Source organism: Oncorhynchus clarkii, chromosome 27 (assembly GCF_045791955.1).
Source record: "Oncorhynchus clarkii lewisi isolate Uvic-CL-2024 chromosome 27, UVic_Ocla_1.0, whole genome shotgun sequence".
Taxonomy (NCBI): Eukaryota; Metazoa; Chordata; class Actinopteri; order Salmoniformes; family Salmonidae; genus Oncorhynchus; species Oncorhynchus clarkii.
Window position 1 is genome coordinate 4,763,146 of NC_092173.1, and position 23,500 is coordinate 4,786,645.

General features: G+C 46.5%; 1 protein-coding gene across 5 annotated transcripts; it reads left to right on the plus strand.

Moving 5' to 3' along the window:
• Nucleotides 1-1,774: 1,774 nt before the first annotated feature.
• Nucleotides 1,775-23,375, plus strand: LOC139385602 (CLK4-associating serine/arginine rich protein-like). 5 transcript variants are annotated; one of them, XR_011628972.1, is made up of 21 exons: nt 1,775-1,887; nt 10,715-10,854; nt 11,073-11,170; nt 11,341-11,442; nt 11,639-11,718; nt 11,821-11,905; nt 12,007-12,146; nt 12,508-12,604; nt 12,780-12,858; nt 12,974-13,047; nt 13,356-13,397; nt 13,878-14,072; nt 16,096-16,404; nt 16,542-16,730; nt 19,173-19,216; nt 20,953-21,013; nt 21,117-21,175; nt 21,343-21,389; nt 21,476-21,561; nt 21,963-21,987; nt 22,658-23,375. XR_011628972.1 is itself a non-coding variant. In XM_071130808.1 (21 exons), the coding sequence occupies exons 2-21, from the start codon at nt 10,756-10,758 to the stop codon at nt 22,698-22,700; spliced, it is 1,950 nt and encodes a 649-aa protein (XP_070986909.1). In that variant the 5' UTR covers nt 1,775-1,887; nt 10,715-10,755; the 3' UTR covers nt 22,701-23,375. The 5 variants fall into 5 exon arrangements, 2 of the variants coding, with proteins under 2 accessions (XP_070986909.1, XP_070986910.1); XR_011628973.1 differs by having other exon boundaries at nt 13,878-14,053; nt 16,099-16,404; nt 19,173-19,212; XM_071130808.1 differs by having other exon boundaries at nt 19,173-19,212.
• The last annotated feature ends 125 nt before the right edge of the window (nt 23,376-23,500 follow it).

Below are 23,500 nucleotides of genomic sequence, written 5' to 3' on the forward strand. Positions count from 1 at the left end.
AGAAAATGAACAACTATGGAATAATGTTTTCCTTCTCTCGTTGACTTCTTAAACCCAAAATCCCAGCCTGGTCTGCTTGGTGTGTTTCGCAAGCGTTCCCGGAAGTCTTGCGATGTTCCCGGAAGTCTTGCGATGTTCCCGGAAGTCTTGCGATGTTCCCGGAAGTCTTGCGATGTTCCCGGAAGTCTTGCGATGTTCCCGGAAGTCTTGCGAAGAAACTCTGCGTTATTCGGTATATACCATTTTATCAATTAAAAACTACACACCAGTGGCCATGAGATGGGGAGATGGGGGAATGCACAAGCCTTCTGGAAGATCTGATGGAGGAGAACATGGCTGACAGGGGGAAAAAGGAGAAAATTGGAACATGTTTTCAGTGAATATGGAGTGGTGGATTAAACAGAACTTTTGTGAAGACCGCTGAGTTTGAGCCTCATCCTGATTCTGGCCCAGTGGGAGTGAGATTTTTAGGAGAGAATGGATCCTTGTCTTCTGGCAGATCCATATGTGGTGTCAGGTTGGGTGGAGAAAAGGTTGGGGAATGTTTGGTCGGTGTAAGGCACTCAAAGTGGAATCGTGTTGATTTTTTGCATTTCTGCCTCCAGCGGGAGCGTGAGCTCTAAACCATGCGACTGGGGAAAGGAATGAAAGGAGTGATAACTGGAGTCACGTTAAGTATTGAGGAGGATCAACTGAAGTTGAAGATTCCCGGTGTCTGTGACACCCTCTGTTTGGTGCGATGCATACTCATAGAGAGCTTGGTGAAACAAAGAAGACACTGTCTGCGCTACTGAGTTGTGAGGCAGAGTCTTAACCAGATAAAGTTAAGTTGGGATGTGACAGTTATCCCGTTAGCACTTTTGTCCCGAATCCGTTACAGTGTTTTAGGTGTCAAGCTTATGGTCAGGTGGCAGCAGTGTGTAGGAGGGATATTCCTAGATGTGAGAAGTGTGCAGAAGGACATGAGACAAAGGAATGTGTAGTATCGGTGGGAAAAGTTGTGAGTGTAATCTGTAGAGGTACCCATGGTGCTGGAGATCAGAGGTGTCTGGTGAGAGAAAGGCAGGTTGAGGTTGCCAGGATCAGAGTAGTGCAGAAGGTGCCATATGCTGAGGCAGTGAAGAGAGTAGTCGAGGAAGATGGGTCCAGGGTCAGGGATCCTAAGAGGATCCATGTGAGTAGCCCGAAGCCAATAGAGAGTGATAGGAATAACATGTGCTTCAGTAAGGTGTTTTTGGCATTCAAGGCCATGGTCATCAATTATACCCCAGGAATGGAATGTAAATCCCAGAGGATAGATGTTGTGATGTTAGATTACCTGTTAGATACTGCTGCAAAGTCGGATCTAGAAGCATAAGCATTTCGCCACACTCGGAATAACATCTGCTAACCATGTGTATGTGACCAATAAAATTTGATTTGATTTTGATGGCAGCTGAGGAGAAGTACTTGGGTGTGTGAGATTTTACTGCAGGAAAATTGGTTAAGATGTTTTGAACAATAGTGTCCCGTCCTCCCAGGCTGCTGGCCTGGAGTAGGATCAGACAGGGCCAAAGTAGTGGAATAGTGTTGCGGTTTAAATGGGTGCAGGGTTAGCTGGTAGGGCAATTTTTTTCACAAAGAGTAATGAATTTATACTACAGAAAAGCAGGCTGATGCACAGCCAACACAGTAGATGGCGGCATGCACCTATAACATTTGTTTGCGGACCGCCATAATACCAAAGAAGAAGAAAAATGAACAACACACAATTTTGACAACATCCCGCAAACGCAGAGTGGGCTTCCGGTCTGAAGGAGGTGTGACGGGATGATATCGGCTGCCATCGCTCAGCCGAACAATTTGGAGAAACAATTTCAAGTGTGTGTTGGAGGTCTACAAAAACAGGTATCCTAATATGTGCCAAATAAATCAACTCAATTAATGATGGCATGTACTGTATTTATACACAATCTTTCGAGTGCATTATTCCCAACCACACATGGAGGCCATCATTGCTAGTTAGCTTAATGACTAATTAGCTAAGAAAGAGCTAAGCAGCTAGCTAGCTCACGTTATTGGGACAGCAGTCATTGCGCTTAGTAGCTAGCAAATTCAAGAAGCTAAAACGCATTTTCTGCAGACACTGTTTTAAGTCTGCAAAACAAATGTCGCCATACTTCTCGCTCTACTAGGATAGCTAGGTTAACGTTAGCTAGCGCGCTACACTTGTCCGTTTAGTGATGAAAACGGTGTTCACCATGTTTTGGTTGTGCTACAGTGGTTTGTAGGGGCAGGTCTCAAATCAAAATAAATGTGTATTTGTCACATGTCACGTAAACAATAGGTGTAGACTAACAGGGAAATGCTTACTTACGGGAAAAATAGTAACACGAGGAAGTACACAATGGGTAACGATAACTTTGCTAAACGGGGTACAAGTACCGAGTCTATTTGCAAGGTTACGAGGTAATTGAGGTAGATATGCAAATATAGGTGGGGGTATAGTGATTAGGCAACATAATAGGTGATAAGCCGTAACAGCAGCGTATGTGATGAGTCAATGCCGAGAGTCCGGGTAACTGTTTGGTTAACTATTTAAAGTATTTTGGCATGGGGGTAGAAGCTGTTCAGTGTCCTAATGGTTCCAGACTTCGTGCATCGTTACTGCTTGCTGTGTAGTAGTAGAGATAAACGTCTGTCTTACTTGCTGGAGTCATTGACAATTTTCAGGGTCTTCCTTTGACACCGTGTGGTATAGAGGTCCTGAATGGCAGGAGCTCGGCCCCAGTGATGTACTGGGCCGTGTATACTACCCTCTGTAGTGCCTTGCAGTCAGATGCCAAGCAGTTGCTGTACCAAGCAGGGATGCAGGCAGTCTAGATGCTCTCAATGGTGCAGCTGTAAAACTTTGAGGATCCCATGCCAAATCTTTTCAGCCTCCTGAGGGGGAAGAGGCATTGTCGTGCCTTCTTTACTACTGTCGGTGTGTGTGAACCATGGGTCAAACCATGTCATTTCAGCAAACCATGACACTCACCATCTCAAATTTTTCGGAAATGTTTTCTGTTGTTAGAAACATAAGATTAGCATTGCTGAAATTTTATTTGGTTGTAATCTACTTTGATCTTTGAGAAATTAAGCTAATTGATTGCACCCAAATTGGCCCTTTTTAATTAATAGTATTCGCACAATATTCAACAAATGTAGTACCCAACATCCGATTAAGATCAAACTCCTTCCTACCATTGAGTAAGACACGAGGAATCCCCCCACACACCCCACAACAATCCCACCCCAACAATCAGTTCTCTATGTTTGACAAGTAGTATGGAGCTGCAGCTTGGAGTATTGCTTCTTAATCCTTTGTAATGTAGCCTATTTCCTGTGAATCTGGTGACGTTTTCCCCGTTTAGAGAAATTAGCCATTAAAGTCACTTGTATTATTTAGCATAAATTAGTGTGAAAGTACCATGTTTTGCCCACTAGATGCCGCTGTTTCTTCTACTGCCTCCACACCCTTTTATTCATTTTGCTGGTCTCTTGTGTTTATTAAATGAATCACAACATTTTCTTAGCAACTTTGTGTAGAAAACCAATAGCTTTTGCTCATGATGAAAATACATGATGTGGTCAATTGTGTGGTAAAGCCAGTCCCATGTGAAAGCAATTCCGTTGGTCATTTTCTTAGCAACCTAATGCTCCAACCCAACTCTCCTTCAATAGACCAACAAATGGCAGCTCTCTGAGAGGGCTATCCGTTTGGTGCAATTCTCCTATGAGGACTTTTCCTTCAAGCCCAGAACTTTAATGGAGAAATGGGCAAGTTACTAAAATGTTGTGACAACCTTAATAAAATAATATAATTATAAACCATTGAATTGCAGTCATATCTTTTTCGATACAATTATTACTAACGTGATAATTCAATTGAAACTAAATGGACGAAAGACTATCTTAGTGCTACGATACTTTTGGGAAACCCAGCCCAGCAAAATGGATAAAAGTAGCAGGAACAGTGGAATCTAGTGGGCATAACGTGGTACCTTCACACAGTTATGGTAAATAATGCCAGCGATTTCAGTGGCTAATTTCTCCAAACGGGGTAAAAAAGCATCAACAGATTCACAGGGAATATATTACATAGTATGAAGAAGCAATACTTCAAGCAGCAGCTCCATGCTACGTATTCAAGATGGCGCCGATAGAGATGGCAGCTTCGCTTCTAGTCCTTAGGAAACTGTGCAGTATTTTGTTTATTTAATGTATTATTTCTTACATTGTTAGCCCAGAAAACCTTAAGTGTTATTACATACAACCAGGAAGAACTATTGGATATCAGCGAGATGTCAGCACAACCAGGAATTCGACTATCCCAAAGCGGATCCTTTGTCTGCACCTCCCAGGGCATTTGAACTGATTCCAGAGGCTGACTCAACAAAACAACACCGCCAGAGGAGAGGGTGCCGGAGCAGTCTTCTAGTGAGGCTTCGAATGCGCTCACACAACCCACCGCTGCCGAGTATATTACTCGCTAATGTCTAGTCCCTAGTTAAAAGTCAACGAAATCAGGGCAAGAGTTGCTTTCCAAAGAGATATCCGGGATTGTAACATATTCTGTTTCACGAAAGCATGGCTAGCTGGGGACATGCTGTCGGAGTCCGTACAGCCAACGGAATTTTCAGTGCATCGCGCCAACAGGAATAAATATCTCTCCAGTAAGAAGGGCTGTGTGTTTCATGATTAACGACTCATTGCGTAATTGTAACAACATACAAGAACTCAAGTCCTTCTGTTCACCTGACCTAGAATTCTTCACAATCAAATGCCGACCATATTATCTCCCAGAGAACTCTCCTCGGTTATCGTCACAGCCGTGTATATCCCCCCGCAAGCGGATACCAAGACGACCATCGAGGAACTTCACTGGATTCTTTGCAAACTGGAAACCATATATCCTCAGAAACCGTGGATTGATTGCAGCATTCGCGCAAAACTGAAAGCACGTACCACCACATTTAATCATGGCAAGGCGACTGGAAATATGGCCGAATACAAACAGTGTAGTTTTCCCTCCGTAAGGCAATCAAACAAGCAAAGTGTCAGTATAGAGACAAAGTGGAGTCGCAATTCAGTGGCTCAAACATGAGATGTATGTGGCAGGGTCTACAGACAATCACGGATTACAAAAATAAATCCTGCCCCATCGCGGACAACGGCGTCTTGCTTCCAGACAAATTAAACAACTTCTTTGTGCTCTTTGATGACAATACAGTGCCACCGACCAAGCCCGCTACCAAAGACTGTGGGCTCTCCTTCTCCATTTCCGACGTGAGTAAAACATTTAAACGTGTTAACCCTCACAAGGCTGCTGGCCCAGACGGCATCCCTAGCCGCGTCCTCAAAGCATGCACAGACCAGCTGGCTGGTGTGTTTACGGACATATTCAATCAATCCCTATCCCAGTCTGCTGTCCCCACATGCTTCAAGGTGGCCTCCATTGTTTCTGTTCCTTAGAAAGCTAAGGTAATTGAACTAAACGACTAGCACTCACTAGCACTCACTTCTGTCATCATGAAGTGCCTTGAGAGGCTAGTTAAGGATCATATCACTTCCACCCTACCTGTCACCCTAGACCCACTTCAATTTGCTTACTACCTCAATAGGTCCACAGACGATGCAATAGCCATCACACTGCACACCGCCCTATCCCATCTGGACAAGAGGAATACCTATGTAAGAATGCAGTTCATTGACTTCAGCTCAGCATTCAACACCATAGTACCATCCAAACTCATTAAGCTTGAGACCCTGGGTCTCGACCCCGCTCTGTGCAATTGGGTCCTGGACTTCCTGATGGGCCTCACCAGGTGGTGAAGGTAGGAAGCAACATCTCCACTTCACTGGTCCTCAACACTGGGGCCCCACAAGGGTGTGTGCTCAGCCCCCTCCTGTACTCCCTGTTCCCCCATGACTGCGTGGCCATGCACACCTCCAATTCAATCATCAAGTTTGCAGACAACACAATAGTGGTAAGCTTGATTACTAACAACGATGAGACAGCCAATAGTGAGGAGGTGAGGGCACTCGGAGTGTGGTGTCAGGAAAACAACCAATCACTCAATGTCAGCAAAACAAGAGATGATCGTAGGCTTCAGGAAACAGAAAAGGGAGCACCCCCCTATCCACATTGATGGGACAGCAGTGGAGAAGGTGCCAAGTTTGAAGTTCTTTGGCATACACATTACAGACCAACTGAAATGGTCCACACACTCGGTGTGGTGAAGGCGCAACAGCGCCCCTCTTCAACTCAGGAGGCTGAAAAAATGTGACCAGGCGGTGACAAACCCTCACCAACATTTACATGTGCACGATTGAGAGCATCTTGTCTGGCTGTATCACCGCCTGGTAAGGTAACTGCACCGCCCTCAACCGCAAGGCTCTCCAGAGGGTGGTGCGGTCTGCACAACGCATCACCGGGGGCAATCTACCTCCCCTCCAGGACACCTACAACACCCGATGTCACAGGAAGTCAAAAAAGATTATCAAGGACAATAACCACCCGAGCCACTACCTGTTCACCCTGCCAAGGTCAGTACAGGTGCATCAAAGCTGGGACAGATAAGCTGTTTTTCAATCTCTATCTCACGGCCATCAGATTGTTAAACAGCCACCACTAGCACAGAGGCGGCTGCCTACCTACAGACTTGATATCTTTGGCCTTGATAACATTGTCACTTTAATGTTTACATATCTCACTTGTATATGATGTATACGGTATCCTTCTATCTATTCTTTACCATCTATTGCATCTTAGCTGTTCTGTCACTGCTCATCCATATATTTTATACTTATATTCTTATACATATATTCTCATCGTATTCCTTTACTAGATTGTGTGTATTAGGTTTTGTTGTGGAATTGTTAGATATTACCTATTAGATACTGCTGCACTGTTGGTTCTAAAAGCATAAGCACTTCGCTACACTCGCAATAACATCTGCTAACCATGTGTATGTGACCAATACAATTTGACTAGTCAGACATAGAGAATTGATACTGTATACTGGTTGTTGGGGTGGGATTGGTGTGGGTGGTCTGTGGCTGGCTGTTGATAATTGTTTATTCGATTCCTCATGTCTTACACATTGTTATGAAGAATTATAGTCCAAATCAGATGTTGTGTACTATATTTATTGAAGATTATATGAATCCTATAAATTAAAAAAGCCGATTTGAGTGCTATCAATTAGCTAAATTTCTCAGATCAAAATATACACTGCTCAAAAAAATAAAGGGAACACTAAAATAACACATCCTAGACCTGAATGAATGAAATATTCTTATTAAGTACTTTTTTCTTTACATAGTTGAATGTGCTGACAACAAAATCACACACAAATTATCAATGGAAATCAAATGTATCAACCCATGGAGGTCTGGATTTGGAGTCACACTCAAAATTCAATTGGAAAACCACACTACAGGCTAATCCAACTTTGATGTAATGTCCTTAAAACAAGTCAAAATGAGGCTCAGTAGTGTGTGTGGCCTCCACGTGCCTGTATGACCTCCCTACAACGCCTGGGCATGCTCCTGATGAGGTGGCGGATGGTCTCCTGAGGGATCTCCTCCCAGACTTGACTAAAGCATCCGCCAACTCCTGGACAGTCTGTGGTGCAACGTGGAGCGAGACATGATGTCCCAGATGTGCTCAATTGGATTCAGCTCTTGGGAACGGGCGGGCCAGTCCATAGCATCAATGCCTCCCTCTTGCAGGAACTGCTGACACACTCCAGCCACATCAGGTCTAGCATTGTCTTGCATTAGGAGGAACCCAGGGCCAACCGCACCAGCATATGGTCTCACAAGGGGTCTGAGGATCTCATCTCGGTACCTAATGGCAGTCAGGCTACCTCTGGCGAGCACATGGAGGGCTGTGCGGCCCCCCAAATAAATGCCACCCCACACCATGACTGACTCACCGCCAAACCGGTCATGCTGGAGGATGTTGCAGGCAGCAGAACGTTCTCCACGGCTTCTCCAGACTGTCACGCCTGTCACATTTGCTCAGTGTGAACCTGCTTTCATCTGTGAAGAGCACAAGGCGCCAGTGGCGAATTTGCCAATCTTGGTGTTCTCTGGCAAATGCCAAACGTCCTGCACGGTGTTGGGCTGTAAGCACAACCCCCACCTGTGGATGTCGGGCCCTCATACCACCCTCATGAAGTCTGTTTCTGACCGTTTGAGCAGACACATTCACATTTGTGGCCTGCTGGAGGTCATTTTGCAGGGCTCTGGCAGTGCTCCTCCTGCTCCTCTTTGCACAAAGGCGGAGGTAGCGGTCCTGCTGCTGGGTTGTTGCCCTCCTACGGCCTCCTTCACGTCTCCTGATGTACTGGCCTGTCTCCTGGTAGCGCCTCCATGCTCTGGACACTATGCTGACAGACACAGCAAACCTTCTTGCCACAGCTCGCATTGATGTCCCATCCTGGATGAGCTACACTACCTGAGCCACTTGTGTGGGTTGTAGACTCCGTCTCATGCCACCACTAGAGTGAAAGCACCGCCAGCATTCAAAAGTGACCAAAACATCAGCCTAGGAACTGAGATAGGAACTGAGAAGTGGTCTGTGGTCACCACCTGCAGAACCACTCCTTTATTGGGGATGTCTTGCTAATTGCCTATAATTTCCACCTGTTGTCTATTCCATTTGCACAACAGCATGTGAAATTTATTGTCAATCAGTGTTGCTTCCTAAATGGACAGTTTGATTTCACAGAAGTGTGATTGACTTGGAGTTACATTGTGTTGTTTAAGTGTTCCCTTTATTTATTTATTTATTTTTTATTTTTTTATTTATTTTTTTTACCCTTTTTTTTCTCCCCAATTTTGTAGTATCCAATTGTTGTAGTAGCTACTATCTTGTCTCATCGCTACAACTCCCGTACGGGCTCGGGAGAGACGAAGGTTGAAAGTCATGCGTCCTCCGATACACAACCAACCAAGCCGCTGCTTCTTTAACACAGCGCACATCCAACCCGGAAACCAGCCGCACCAATGCGCCGGAGGAAACACCGTGCACCTGGCCACCTTGGCTAGGTGGCGGGCTGGGCTACACTGCGCCCAGCCCGCCACAGGAGTCGCTGGTGCGCGATGAGACAAGCCCTCCCTAACCCGGGCGACGCTAGGCCAATTGTGCGTCGCCCCACGGACCTCCCGGTCGCGGCCGGTTACGACAGAGCCTGGGCGCGAACCCAGGACTCTGATGGCACAGCTGGCGCTGCAGTACAGAGCCCTTAACCACTGCGCCACCCGGGAGGCCCTCCCTTTATTTTTTTTGAGCAGTGTATTTCAACAAAATAATGTTTCAGGAATGCTAATTTAATCTGTTTCGAACTACAGAAACGATTTCAGAAAAATTGGAGATGGTGGGTGCAAATCCTCTTTCTTTACCTTTTTTAAAGTGGAATGTTAATTTCTTAGTGATGTGGACACCGAGGAGCTCTCGACCCACTCCACTACAGCCCCGTCGATGTGGATGGAGACTTGCTCGGTCCTCCATTTCTTGTAGTACACGATCAGCTCCTTTGTCTTGCTTATGTTGAGGGAAAGGTTGTTGTCCTGCCACCACACTGCCAGGTCACTGACCTCCCTATAAGCTTCTTATCGTCATCAGTGATCAAACTTAATGATGGTGTTGGAGTTGTGCACGGCCATGCAGTCATGGGTGAACAGGGAGTAACAGGTGTTCTGTGTCAGCGGGACGGATGTGTTTCCTACCCTGCCAGGTCACTGAATTGAATGTTAATTTCTCTACCATAAACCGCCTTCAACATTGTTTTAGAGAATTTGGCAGTATGTCCAATCAGCCTCACAACCGCAGACCACGTGTAACCACACCAGCCCAGGAGTTCCACATCCATCTTCACCTGCAGGATTGCCTGAGACCAGCCACCCTGACAGCTGATTAAACTGTAGGTTTGCACAAACAAATCATTTCTGCACAAACTGTCAGAGATCTTCTCAACGACGCTCATCTGTGTTCTCGTAGTCCTCTGACTGCAGTTTGGTGTCGTAACTGACTTCAGTGGGCAAATGCTCACCTTCAGTGGTCACTGGCACGCTCTTCACGGATGAATCCCGGTTTCAACTTTACCGGGCAGATGGCAGACAGCGTGTATAATAATGATAATGCACGGCCCCATGTCGCAAGGATCTGTACACAATTCCTGGAAGCTGAAAATGTCCCAGTTCTTCCACGGCCTGCATACTCACCAGACATGTCACCCATTGAGCACGCTTGGATGCTCTGTATCGACAGTACGACAGCATGTTCCAGTTCCTGACAATATCCAACAACTTCGCACAGCCAATGAAGAGGAGTGGGACAACATTCCACAGGCCACAATCAACATCCTGATCAACTATGCGAAGGCGATGTGTCACGCTGCATGAGGCAAATGATGGTCACACCAGATGCTGACTTGTTTTCTGATCCACGCCCCTACCTTTCAAATTTTTTTTAAGGTATCTGTGACGAACAGATGTATATCTGTATTCCCAGTCATGTGAAATTCATAGATTAGGGCCTAATGAATTTATTTCAATGGACTGGTTTCCTTATATGAACTGTAACTCCGGTATTGTTAGTTAAGTCTTTATTGTTGGATGTTGCATTTTTATATTTTAGTTCAGTGTAATATGGTATTGGTTCTGTCCTGTCTCCTCACAGCCACCGTGCCCCGCCGCGCCCCCACACCCAGCGGAGCCGTCATGTGGCAGGAGGCCCGCAAACATGAGCGCAAGCTGCGCGGCATGATGGTGGACTACAAACGCCGCGGCGAGCGCCGGCGAGAGTACTACGAGAAGATCGTAAGTCGCCCCAGCGCGCTGCTTTGCTTTTCTTGTGCATAACCCGTTACACTAATCATCAAGATCTGCACAACTTCATATCATCTGGTGTTTTAGTGCTGGGCTGGAACGAAAGCCTTTTGCGCCCTGTAGCTCTCCAGGACCAGGGTTGGTGATTACTGAATGAAGATTCCCCATGCTCTGGTGTTCTCCCTTTCACCCTTTCCTCTCCTCTACAGAAAAAGGACCCGGCTCAGTTCCTTCAGGTTCACGGCCGGGCCTATAAGATCCATCTGGACTCGGCCGTGGCGCTCGCCGCAGAAAGCCCCATCAACATGTGAGAAGAGAAACACGCATACAACAACACATGACATGCATATGCATACGCGCCACCATGTCTTGCTTTTACATACGCAAACGCATTATATAATACACAAACGTTCTTTCTGCACGCCGTCGCACCACCTGAGAACACTAATCGGTATGTTATGTTCTCTGTTGCTGCAGGATGCCCTGGCAGGGAGACGCCAACAACATGATTGACAGGTTTGACGTGAGGGCACACCTGGACTTTATACTCACCTACACCCCTCCGCTCCTCAGCACAGCGTAAGTGTGACTGAGCTCTCTCCTTCATACTTCCTACCTTATTACGCCACTAGTATGGTGTGTTCACTGATGCGTATTATTACACACACAGGTTGGTTTGTTGTGGTTTGATGAAATGTGATATGAAAGGTCAAATGTGTTTCGTGGGACCACTGTTTTTCGCGAAACATATTAAAGTGTTGCGTTTGGGTTGCAGCACCCCAGAACAGGAGTCGGAGGAGAGGAAGTGCAACTATGAGCGTTACAGAGGCCTAGTGCAGAATGACTTTGCCAGCAGTGAGTATCCGCCGGTGTTGGTAATGCCATGTCTCTTGTGCCTCCCTCCCAGTGGGTATGTTGTTTTTCTGTGTTCTCTAACCTCCCGCTGTCCCTCTGCAGTCTCTGAGGAGCAGTGTTTGTACCAGATCCAAATGGACGAGCTCTATGGTGGCCTGCAGAGGCCAAATGAGGATGAGAAGAAAAAGTTAGTCCTATCCCATCTTTTCACATTCTATATGGTTTCTAGAAGTATGCACTAATTTACAGATTGTGTTGATTATTAATAAGCCCCTCCCTTTTGTTTAGGCTTGCGAAAGAGAAGGCTACCATTGGCTACACGTACGAGGACAGCACTGTTACGGAGCCTGGGGAGGAGGAAGAGAAAGGGGAGGAGGATGACTCTGAGAACAGCGAATCGGAGGAGGACGAGGGCATCCCAGACATTGGTGAGTCCCAATACCTTCTCACTCAAGCAAGTATGAGTTGTCGGGTTGTATGGACATGGGGCTTATTCGACTTTGCAGCCTGCTGCCGACGGACTGATCTACAAATGGCCTTGCATCAAAAAAATATATAAATTATTATTTGTAGTTCAGCCACAATTTACCCATAATGCAGCATGTTGACTGCGATGATGAACAAGCCAGTGTTGCCAGGTTGCAGTTGTAAATGAGAACTTGTTCTCAACTAGCTTACCTGGTTAAATAAAGGTGAAATAAAAATTTAAAAGCCCAGTAAATGGTAATGTATGTGGAATGTGATAATGTATTATTTTCTCATACCACTGTCGTGTGCGTGTGTTTTCAGACGTGGAGGTGGACGTTGACGAGCTCAACACGGAGCAGGAGTTGGATCTGAACAAGATGGCCAACCCATATGGAATGGCAGAGGGAGATTTTGTCAGGTCAGTCTGCCTGCTTCCATTGTGTTTTGCAAAAAAATTATGTGTTGACATTGCATTATCGCTGGAGTCAATGGAAATGGCTATGTTTCTATTAAATGACCAGTTGCTTTAATTGTGTCTTTTTAGCAAAGGTTAAAACAGTCAAATGTATGTTAACTGGCCGACTGTTTGACAGGATGCTGAGGAAAGACAAGGATGAGGTGGAGGCCATTAAACACGCCAAGGCTCTGGAGGCAGAGAAGGCCATGTACTCTGTAAGAAATAATCAGTGTGTGTGTCCCCGGTGTGTTGCTGTCGTGCCAATGATTGTTGGTAGGCCTATGCTTTCCCCTGATCATGTCACTGAGGGTGTTTGTGTGTGACCCTCAGGGCCGTCGCTCTCGCAGACAGAGGAGGGAGTTCAGAGAGAAGAGACTGAAGGGCAGACAGATCAGCCCACCCAGGTAAACAGCAGTTGATACCAGGGTTTGGGGTCCAGCGTCGTCCGGGTTAGGGCCGGGGTAGGCCGTCATTGTAAATAAGAATTTGTTCTTAAATGACTTGCCTAGTTAAATAAAAAATACGAAAATTGGTTTACTTTGTGAATTTACTAGAATGAAATGGAATTGACCCCCAACCCTGATTTTAGAAAAAAGAAAAATGTATACCATACGAGGTAACTCACTTCATCCACTACCAATGTGTAGCACACACATGGTGCGAGACACACTGTCACACCTCTTTAAACCCTTTCTCTGTGTATGATCTCCAGCTATGCCAGGAGAGACAGCCCAACCTACGATCCCTACAAACGGTGAGTGGGAGGCCAACCATTTGACTTTCTAAGTTTTTCACTTTTAAACGTCCATCTAATACTATATTTTGACAAGGAAAGTCATCCTTTTGATCAGTGCTAACAACTCATGATGAACTGCTTGCTCGTGAGGCTGAGGTAAACTTTTAATCAGTAGAGATAGCACTGATGATTCTCCCCTCTGGCAGCGTGACAGGTAGCTTAGCGTTTAGAGCTAGTTCAAATACCTGAGCCGACTAGGTAGAAATCTGCCCTTGATGCGAAGGGCATCGTACTACGAAACTTTCTGTATTTTTTAAAGTTCTATATGTTAACTTGATTGCTGTCACACCAGTGGACTAATTAAACAAGTGGGATATGCAAAAAAAGACATTTCCATTTTACACCACACACTTGTACAGTTTACATGATTGTACATGTGTGAAACAGGACAAATATAAGCACCCCTATTTGATTTGACCTCCTTCCTCTCCCCCTCAGGCCCCAGTCTGAGTCCAGTTCGGAGTCACGGTCCCGCTCCCGTTCCCCAGGCCCAGAGAAGATCACATTCATCACCAGCTTTGGAGGCAGTGACGAGGAGGCTGCCGCGGCAACCCAAGCTCCACCCCCTGTCCACTCCGGCCACACTCCCGCCAACTTGCTGCAACACCCCGCAGGTCATAGCAGGGGCTCCCGGTCGGTAGCTTTCCCCTTCTGCTTTCCATTGGTTGTTTACTCCTGTCAGTCATGTTGCTGTTCAGTGACTACAGCTGTAGAGATTTGGGCTATAGAGATTTGGTAGGTGAAGTGGAGCTCAGATTTAGGTTAGTTTGTTTGACTTGAATAGCTTACAATTCAAGTAGTGTGACATTTTAGAGATGCGTGTTAGTTTGTGCGTCCCAAACAGCAACTTCTGCATGTTATTCTGTGTTATGGTAAATCAATGAGATCACATACAGCACCAGTCAAAGGTTTGGACACACCTAATCATTACATATTTTTTTTCCCTTCTACGTTGCAGAATGATAGTGAAGGCATCAAAACTATGAAATTAACACGATTTGAATCATGTAGTAACCAAAAAAGTGTTAAATTAATCCAAATATATTTTCTATTCTTCAAAGTAGCCACCCTTTGCTTTGATGAGAGATTTGCACACAGAAGATGGCCCTATTTGGTAAAAAGTCAAGTCCATATTATGGCAAGAACAGCTCAAATAAGCAAAGAGAAACGACAGTCCATCATTACTTTAAGTCATGAAGGTAAGTCAATGCGGAACATTTCAAGAACTTTGAAAGTTTCTCCAAGTGCTGTCGCAAAAACCATCAAGCGCTATGATGAAACTGGCTCTCATGAGGACCACCACAGGAAAGGAAGACCCAGAGTTACCTCTGCTACAGGGGATAAGTTCATTAGAGTTACCAGCCTCAGAAATTACAGGCCAAACAAATGCTTCAAAGCGTTCAAGTAACAGACAGACCTCAACATCAACTGTTCAGAGGAGACTGCGTGAATCAGGCCTTCATGGTCGAATTGCTGCAAAGAAACCACTACTAAAGGACACCAATAAGAAGAAGACATTAGACCGGTGGAAACCTGTCCTTTGGTCTGATGAGTCTAAATTTGAGGTTTTTGGTTTTAACCGCGGTGTCTTTGTGAGATGCAGAGTAGGTAAACGGATGATCTCCGCATGTGTGGTTCCCACCGTCAAGCATGTAGGAGGAGGAAGTGTGATGGTGTGGGGGTTGCTTTGCTGGTGATACTGTCTGTGATATATTTAGAATTCAAGCCACACTTAACCAGGATGGCTACCACAGCATTCTGCAGTGATACGCCATCCCATCTGGTTTGCGCTTAGCAGGACTATCATTTGTTTTTCAACAGGACAATGACCCAAAACACACCTCCAGGCTCTGTAAGGGCTATTTGACCAAGAAGGAAAGTGATGGAGTGCTGCATCAGATGACCTGACCTCAACCCATATGTGGGAAGTCCAAGACTTTTGGAAAAGCATTCCTCATGTAGCTGGTTGAGATTGTCAAGAGTGTGCAACGCGGTCATCAAGGCAAAGGGTGGCTACTTTGAAGAGTCTCAAATATAAAATATATTTTGATTTGTTGAACACTTAACAAAAAACAATATATTTTTTTAACCACATGATTCCATGTGTTCATAATGTTGATGTCTTCACTGTTATTCTACAATGTAGAAAATAGTACAAATAAAGAAAAAGCCTTTAACTGGTACTTTAACTGGTACCAGTCCAACCTTTAACTGGTACCAGTCCAACCTTTAACTGGTACCAGTCCAACCTTTAACTGGTACCAGTCCAACCTTTAACTGGTACCAGTCCAACCTTTAACTGGTACCAGTCCAACCTTTAACTGGTACTGTAGCTCTTAACATTTAAAGCTGCCCTATACACCTTAGTACCACTCTCTTAAAGGCACCATGAGGTAAGGGAACATGTATATGGCATGTACGCCATCTGTCTGTTCGGTATGGTTCACAAAGTAGCAGAAGGTCCTGAGCTCTACCTGTGTGTGGTTACATGATGATGATGATGATATGACCAAAAACAATGTACGGTACTGTAGTATTACTAGCAGCCTAACAAGAAATGAAGTAGATCAAAACAAATACAAACTGAGTCAAAGCAGGCAGGATTAGAGCAGCCCGTGGGTTGTCGCTAAACACATCTGTGTGTCTCTCTGTTCAGCAGACGCCGCTCTTCCTCCAGCCCTTCCTCCTCTTCCTCCCACTCTTCCACTCATCGCTCCTCCTCTCGTTCCTCCTCTCACTCACGCCGCGACAGACGCCACGGAGGAGGGAGGGATGGACGACATTCCCGGTCGAGGCGGCGCTCCGACTCACGGTCCCGGGGCAGAGGAGCCAACGGAGGAGGGGGGTCACGGAGGAGATACGACCGGACACAGTCACGCTCCAATGACCGGGACAGGGAGCGAGAACGGGACAGAGACAGAGACAGGGACGTGGGTCGTCGCTTCGCAGCACGCAGACGCACACGGTAAGGCAGCCCAGACAACCATAAGACTTTTCTAAACTCAGTAAATCATGAACTCAATGTCTCTTTTTTTGTACACTAAAATAAACTGGTGGGCTGTTCGATGTTGTGCTGATCACATCCTTCTGTTCTCCTTCCAGGTCCAGCTCTAACTCTCGGCAGGGGGACCGTGCCAGGCCCGGGGGGGGTAGGCGGACTTCAGGAGGGCATCGGAGGGGGGTCAGCAGCAGCCCTAGCCCCTCCCAGTCCCCCCAGCCCAGCTGCTCCCCCTCCCCCTCACACAGAGGAGGCCCGCCCTCTGCCACTGCTCTCTGTGACAAGCTGAGAAAGTGAGTCCACTGACACCTGTACGCTCACAGACACGCACGCATCAACACACTAGAGGTCTTTCACGGGTTCAAAAAGTTGAACCCATTCCGAAATAGACCTGCGGCTTTCCCACCCGGACCCGATATGCAGAAATACAATTTGATAATGCAAGAGAGGGGTGCCGCTCTAGAAGGGGTCAATGAACAGCATTCTCATATAGGTGTTCCTTTTGTCCAGGTGGGAAAGGGCAGTGTGGAGTGCGATTGAGATTGCTTCATCTGTGGATCTGTTGGGGCGGTATGTGAATTGGACTGTGTCTAGGGTACCCGGGAGGTTGATGTGAGCCATGACCAGCCTTTCAATGCACTTCATGGCCACCGCCTTGAGTGCTACGGGCTGGTAATCATTTAGGCAGGTTACCTTCACTTCCTTGGGCACAGGGACTATGATGGTCTGCTTGAAACATGTAGGTATTACAGACTCAGTCAGGGAGAGGTTGAAAATGTCAGTGAAGACACTTGCCAGTTGGTCCGCGCATGCTTTGAGTACACGTCCTGGTAATCCATCTGGCCCCGCGGCTTTGTGAATGTTAACCTGTTTAAAGGTTTTGTTCACATCGGCTACCGAGAGTGTTGTCACAGTCATCCAGAACAGCAGGTACTCTCATGCATGCTTCAGTGTTGCTTGCCTCGTAGGGAGCGTAAAAGGCATTTAGCTTGTCTGGTAGCCTTGCGTCACTGGGCAGCTCGCGTATGGGTTTCCCTTTGTAGTCCATAAGTTATCAAGCCCTGCCACATCCAACGAGCGTCGGAGCCGGTGTAGTAGGATTCAATCTTAATCCTGTATTGACTCTTTGCTTGTTTGATGGTTCGTCTGAAGGCATAGCGGGATTTATTACAGGAGTCCGGATTAGTGCCCCGCTCCTTGAAAGTGGCAGCTCTAGCCTTTAGCTCGATGCGGATGTTGCCTGTAATCCATTGCTTCTGGTTGGGATATGTACGTACGGTCACTTTGGGGACGACATCGTCGATGCACTTATTGATGAAGCCGATGACTGAGGTGGTTTATTCCTCAATGACATTGGATGAATCCCAGAACATACTCCAGTCTGTGCTAGCACAACAGTCCTGTGGCATCCGCGTCCTCTGACCACTTCCGTATTGAGCGAGTCACTGGTACTTCCTGCTAAAGTTTTTGCTTGTAAGCAGGAATTAGGAGGGTAGAATTATGGTCAGATTTGCCTAATAGAGAGCGGGGGAGTGCGTTTGTGTGTGGAGTAAAGGTGGTACAGAGTTTTATTTTATTTAAAAAATTATTCTCTGGTTGCACATGTGACATGCTGGTAAAACTGATTTGTTTGCCTGCATTAACGTCTCCGACCACTAGGAGCGCCGCTTCTGGATGAGCATTTTCTTGTTTGCTTGTGGCCTTATACAGTTCATTGAGTGTGGTCTTAGTGCCAGCATCTGTCTGTGGTGGTAAATAGACGGCTACGAATAATATAGATGAGAACTCTCTTGGTAGATAGTGTGGTCTACAGTTTATCATAAGGTACTCTGCCACAGCTAGATTATTCATCATTCAATATGATTACAAATCAAATGTTATTTGTCACATGCTTTGTAAACAACAGGTATAGACTAACAGTGCAATGATTCCTTTACGTCGTACCTGTCTTGACTGCATCAAACAGGGATACGCTAGTTAAGCTAGCTAGCTTCCTAGACTAATTGAGGCCGCGTGCGCTTTCTCGTCCTGCACAGTTACAAATAGCAGCAACTCCATTCAGATTATTAAGTAGCAGCCTACCTGTTGGCTCTTGGTCGTTGTAGCCGACCCTTCTCCTTTAACTTTTAATTCCATCGTTTTAATTCCATCTTTCATTGATTAGATATCGCCTCACTTTTGCCCCACACGGAGGCTATATGACTGTAGCCTATTGCCGCTTTGATGTCTTATGATTGGCCTACGACAAGCTGTACGTGCCACTCTCGTGAAAAGCAAGCGCAGCAACATAAATTCTACAACTTCTCTCTCTACTGCAGCAGTTGCGTTCAGATCTGTACGGGTCCTTCCAGACAAGTCCGTTAAAATTACACGTACCTGATACCAGTGACAATCAGATCCAACCCAGACCCGTGATATTTAGTATTCTGGATCCGGACCCGCTCAGGTCCCGGATTGGGTCTCTGGTAATCGGGTACAGGTAGATCCGTGAAGACCTCTAAAACACACACCCAGATTCACAAATATGTACATACACACACAGCCTCCACCCTCATGTGCAGTTTAAAACTAACAGCAAATAGGTAGCTAATATTTTCCCTAGTCTGTCCTACAGTAGGAGCTCTCTGATGAGAAATGGTGACATTATCAGCCCTAATTTTCTCCCTCCCTCTCTCTTTTTCCCCCTTTCTCTCTCTGTCTCTCCCTCTCCTCTCTCTTTCTTTCTCTCCCTCCAGGCCTGATACTCCGGGTGGTAAAGAGACAGGAGCTGCCAAAGTCAGTAAGAATTTGATCTAGCTGGGTTTGTTGCTAAAGTCTACGCCTCCCTCACCCCTGACAGGCTGAGCTGGTTGTCCATCAGGCTGGGGATCCCCCCCCCCCCCCCCCCCAGAATGCCACACAGAGAATGGAAATCATATGAAATGTCTTTTGACTGCCTCTCTCTGTGGAGCTTCCATTGTAACTGGTGACCTTACCTCCCCCTGAATGCAGTATAGAGTTAAACCCTTCTCTATTCAGTTTAGAGTGTGGTTGCAGGGTTAGCCTACCTCGAAAGGGCAGAACCTACATCGCAGAGTGGAGTATGACAGAGACTTTATCTGACACTTCTTTCCCCTCCTTATCCCTAAATGGACTTGTGTTCCCAGCATCCTTTCTGTCACTTATGTATCTGTCTGTTTTATGGATGTTGCTGTATTCTGCGGCTCTTACTGCGCTATGGAGGGTGTTGCGGTCAGACCAGAGAAAGAGAGAGAGAGAGAGTGTGTGTGTGTGAGAGAGCAGAGGTGTGCCCCCCTAAATCTCAATGAGACGTTTCACTCTACAGGTCGACAACCCGTTGTAAAGCTAGTGCCCTAAGACTGAGGGGAAAGCACTGACATGTCATTGTCAGAGGCTCTTAAATGGCTTCTTTTCCTTGTCTCCTTTCCTTGTCTCCTCTCTTCCATCACCACTGATCTGAAAGGACTGGGTAAGTGAAAGCAAAGTAGTAGTAAAGGAAGCCATATAAGAGTAAAGGGGGGAGAGAGTAGTCTAGAGTCTGGGTGCGTTCCAATAGTCTTAAGTGGCTTCCTCTCCTCGTCTCCATTCTTTCATCTGCGCTGACGGTAAAAATAACTAGATAAGTGAAGGCAACGTACTGGTAGGCATACTCTATATTTATTTAAAATCAGCCTAAGTGAAGGCGACTCAGGGGAGGAGGCCATTTAAGGCTGTTAAGCACACCCCTGATATGTAGTGAGGTCGGAGCTCTCAGGTGCACGCAGCTGACGTGGACAGCAGAGCAGTGAGGGGGGGGGGGGGGGGGGGGGCTGGGCTTGTCTGAGCAGGCAGGAGAAATACACCACCACGCCTCTCCACCCAGGGCTTAACAGCACACACTGTTACCTGCTGCGTTCCCTTTAGAGACACGACACTAGTCTTTGATATGAACCGCTCCAGTACAGGGGATTCACAGGGAAAGGAATACATCCGGGTTGCTGAATCGAAAGCGAGCGTTAGAGGGAAGGGTAAATGAATTCAGTAGGCATTTTGGCCTGTAATGTGTGCTTGTCTATCCACGAGCTGAATTCCTACCTGGCCAGGAAGTGTAAGCAGGGAATGTGCAGGGGAGGGGAGGGCTGCTGGCGCTACTTGTGGCCAACATTTGCCAGACTGTTCTGTTCTTCCCCCCCCCCCCCCCAACTCTCTTACCCTTAGCTGTCCTCGCAACATTCACATGTTATATACATGGAAATGCATAAGGCATGTAATACTTAAGAGTCCAGTTCCATGTAATGTGATCCTGTCCTGCTACTGGGTACAACAGCTGCGGGCCACGGAGTTCGGGCCTCCTCGCCGCACGTAGCCGGATCTACCAGTCCAGCAGAAAACAGGACAGGAGATGACAAACGGCTCACGTTATTTACGACTCTATACCCCCACCTGACCGTGTCCCCTTAATTCCACACACACACACACACACCCTGCGCTCCTGCCCTGCGAGTGTGTGTGCTGATGCGCGCCTGTCTCTTACAGCCCAAGATGACCCCGCAGGAGAAGCTGAAGATACGCATGCAGAAGGCCCTCAACAGGCAGTGTGAGTAGACAAGACTGGACTCTGTTTGGTCAGTTACAACTCCTTGATGCTGTGTTTGTATGTACATATTCATCCTTCCTCTGCTCTTCTGTTTCTCCCTCAGCCAAGGCGGATAAGAAAGCAGCCCAGGCGAAAGTCACTCAGCAGGAAAATAAGCGAGCGGTGCGTGTGGAATTGTGTTTGTGAACTGCTAGCCAGCCCCCCCCCCCCCCCCCCCAATTATAGCATAATGTATGAAGTTTCTTGAAACAGACAGTTTACCCCTAAGACAGTCCTTTGATATATATGTTGTTGTCTGCCATTGGCCCTCATGGCTGTTGACTTTACAGGAGCGCGAGGGAGAGCTCAGAGCCATGGCACGCAAGATCCGCATGAAGTAAGACTGTGTGTGTGTGTGTGTGTGTGTGATGCTGCATTGTGGTGCCGTATGACTCTGGTTAAACGGTGGTGTGTGTGTTCCAGGGAGCGTGAGCGTCGGGAGAAAGAGAGGGACGAGTGGGAGAGACAGTACGGACGACAAAGCCACTCGCCCTCCCCATCTAAATATGGTGAGTTCAGTGAGTCACCCCTTACTGTTATATCATTGTTAAATCCATGACAGGAAGTGTTCAATTGCACACTTTGGGGGAAAAGGGTGTCGAATCGGGACGCAGCCCATAAGCCTGTGATAGTGGCTCAGTACTAGTTGTCAAGTCAAATCAAATTTGATTTGTCACATGCGCCGAATACAACAGGCCAACAGTAGACCTTACTGTGAAATGCTCACTTACGAGCCATTTCCCAACAGCGCAGAGTTAAAAGGTAAGAAAATACGCCCCCAAAATGTTTGGGGCACTATGGCACAGTCGCTCAGTACTAATTGTGACAGTGTTATTATTGAACTTTCTGGCAGGCTGTTGTGTTGGTGGTCATTCCTTCACCAGTGTCTGTCCTCTTGTCTGTCCCTCAGGTCGCGACCACAGCTCATCCAGAAGGTATGTGAAAAACCACAAGAGTCTCTCCTCTTGAGGAAGGATGTTGCCTCTCACGCACTTTTATCTCAGTAGCACATCGTACTGTCCCTCTGCGTTCTGTCACAACTCTTTCTCGCCCTGCGATGGGGAAGTGTAAGATCACTGAAGTCCATATACAGTTTAGAGTGATTTAACACAATGTTGAGCATATGAATATATATTTTCCCTTTCTGTAACGCTCATGATCTCCAGTGTTCTATCTGTGACTCACAGGACAGACATACTCTCTTTGTTCCTTTCTCTCTCTCCTCCTCTCTCTCCCTTTCACACACTCCTATTCAAATGTGTTCTCTCTCCCTCACACGCACCCACATTCAAACTCTTTTGTCCCAATCAAAAACATGCATACTCTCACAGAAGGCTGTCAGTGCTAATGTTAGGCCCCCTCGTCCCTAGTCCTCCCTGGGGAGTGTGTGGCCTGCCAGGCCGGCTGTGGTATTGGGGAGTGGGGACAAACTGAACCCGGAGTCTCAGTACATCAGAAACAGATGAGGCTTAACACTGTCAGTCTCAATACTCTACAGCAGTGCTGCACTTAGACCATGTGTGCTCGACAGAAATATGGAAGTTTTAGTTACATTTTTAAAAAGCACTGTGTCACCTGAGACTCACTCTTTTCTCGGGTTTCCAGGAGGTCCCGTTCCCGGTCGAGGAGTCCATATTACCGATACTAAACATACCGTTGGGACTCACCAACCCTCACACCCCTCCTCACCCTCTCCTCTGCCTACTCTTCCAGTGAAGAGATGAGAGGAGTGGGGGACCATGTCCTGAATGGAAGAGTGGTAGAGAGAGACTGAATTAGAGAGGTGGAGATGGAGAGAGGAAAATGGAGGAACTGAATTGGAGGCCGGAGTTTGCTATGAGTGACGGATTTTGTACGTTATTGCTGACAGCTTGTCACATCTGGACACATTTCAGTATCTCAGTAATTCTGCATACATATTCTCTCCTTTATGATGGCCTTAAGTTGCTTTTTCTCTTCTATCTCTGAGCGCTCTTTCCCCCGTCCCTTCCATCTCTCTCTGAGAAGGGGGTGTTGGCATCACTGTCTTATCACAGGAATGGGATGTAAAAGAATCGGATTGAAATTTGACCTTCATCTGTGTACATAATTTTCTTTGATTTCAAATGAGTGAACATTAATGAAATCCTGAGGGGTTGTAAATACACCCCGTGTGTGAGTATGAAAAATAATTTGTATGCCATGCCCCCCCAACTGCTCACCCTGTGAATTGAGACATGATTGTACTCTTCTGAGCTAACAGATGAAGTCTTTTTTTGTTTGTTTTTAGTCCAACTATGATAAGATGTCAAACTGGGAAGTCCAAATAAAGCGCACAAAAGTATCTGATGTAGTAGGTCTATTGGTTTGGTGTGTCTTTACTTGGAACGTTATCTCTCATACATGCATTATAAAGGTGCCGAAGGCATAACTTCACTATTGAGGCTTTGTTGAGACAAGAAGCAAAGT

Coding starts and splice junctions, on each gene's coding strand:
- LOC139385602 (XM_071130808.1), top strand. CDS start 10,756: ATGTGGCAGGAGGCCCGCAAACATGAGCGCAAGCTGCGCGGCATGATG. Junction 11,443..11,638: donor CCTCCGCTCCTCAGCACAGC/GTAAGTGTGACT, acceptor TTTGGGTTGCAG/CACCCCAGAACAGGAGTCGG. Junction 21,014..21,116: donor GAAGGCCCTCAACAGGCAGT/GTGAGTAGACAA, acceptor TTTCTCCCTCAG/CCAAGGCGGATAAGAAAGCA.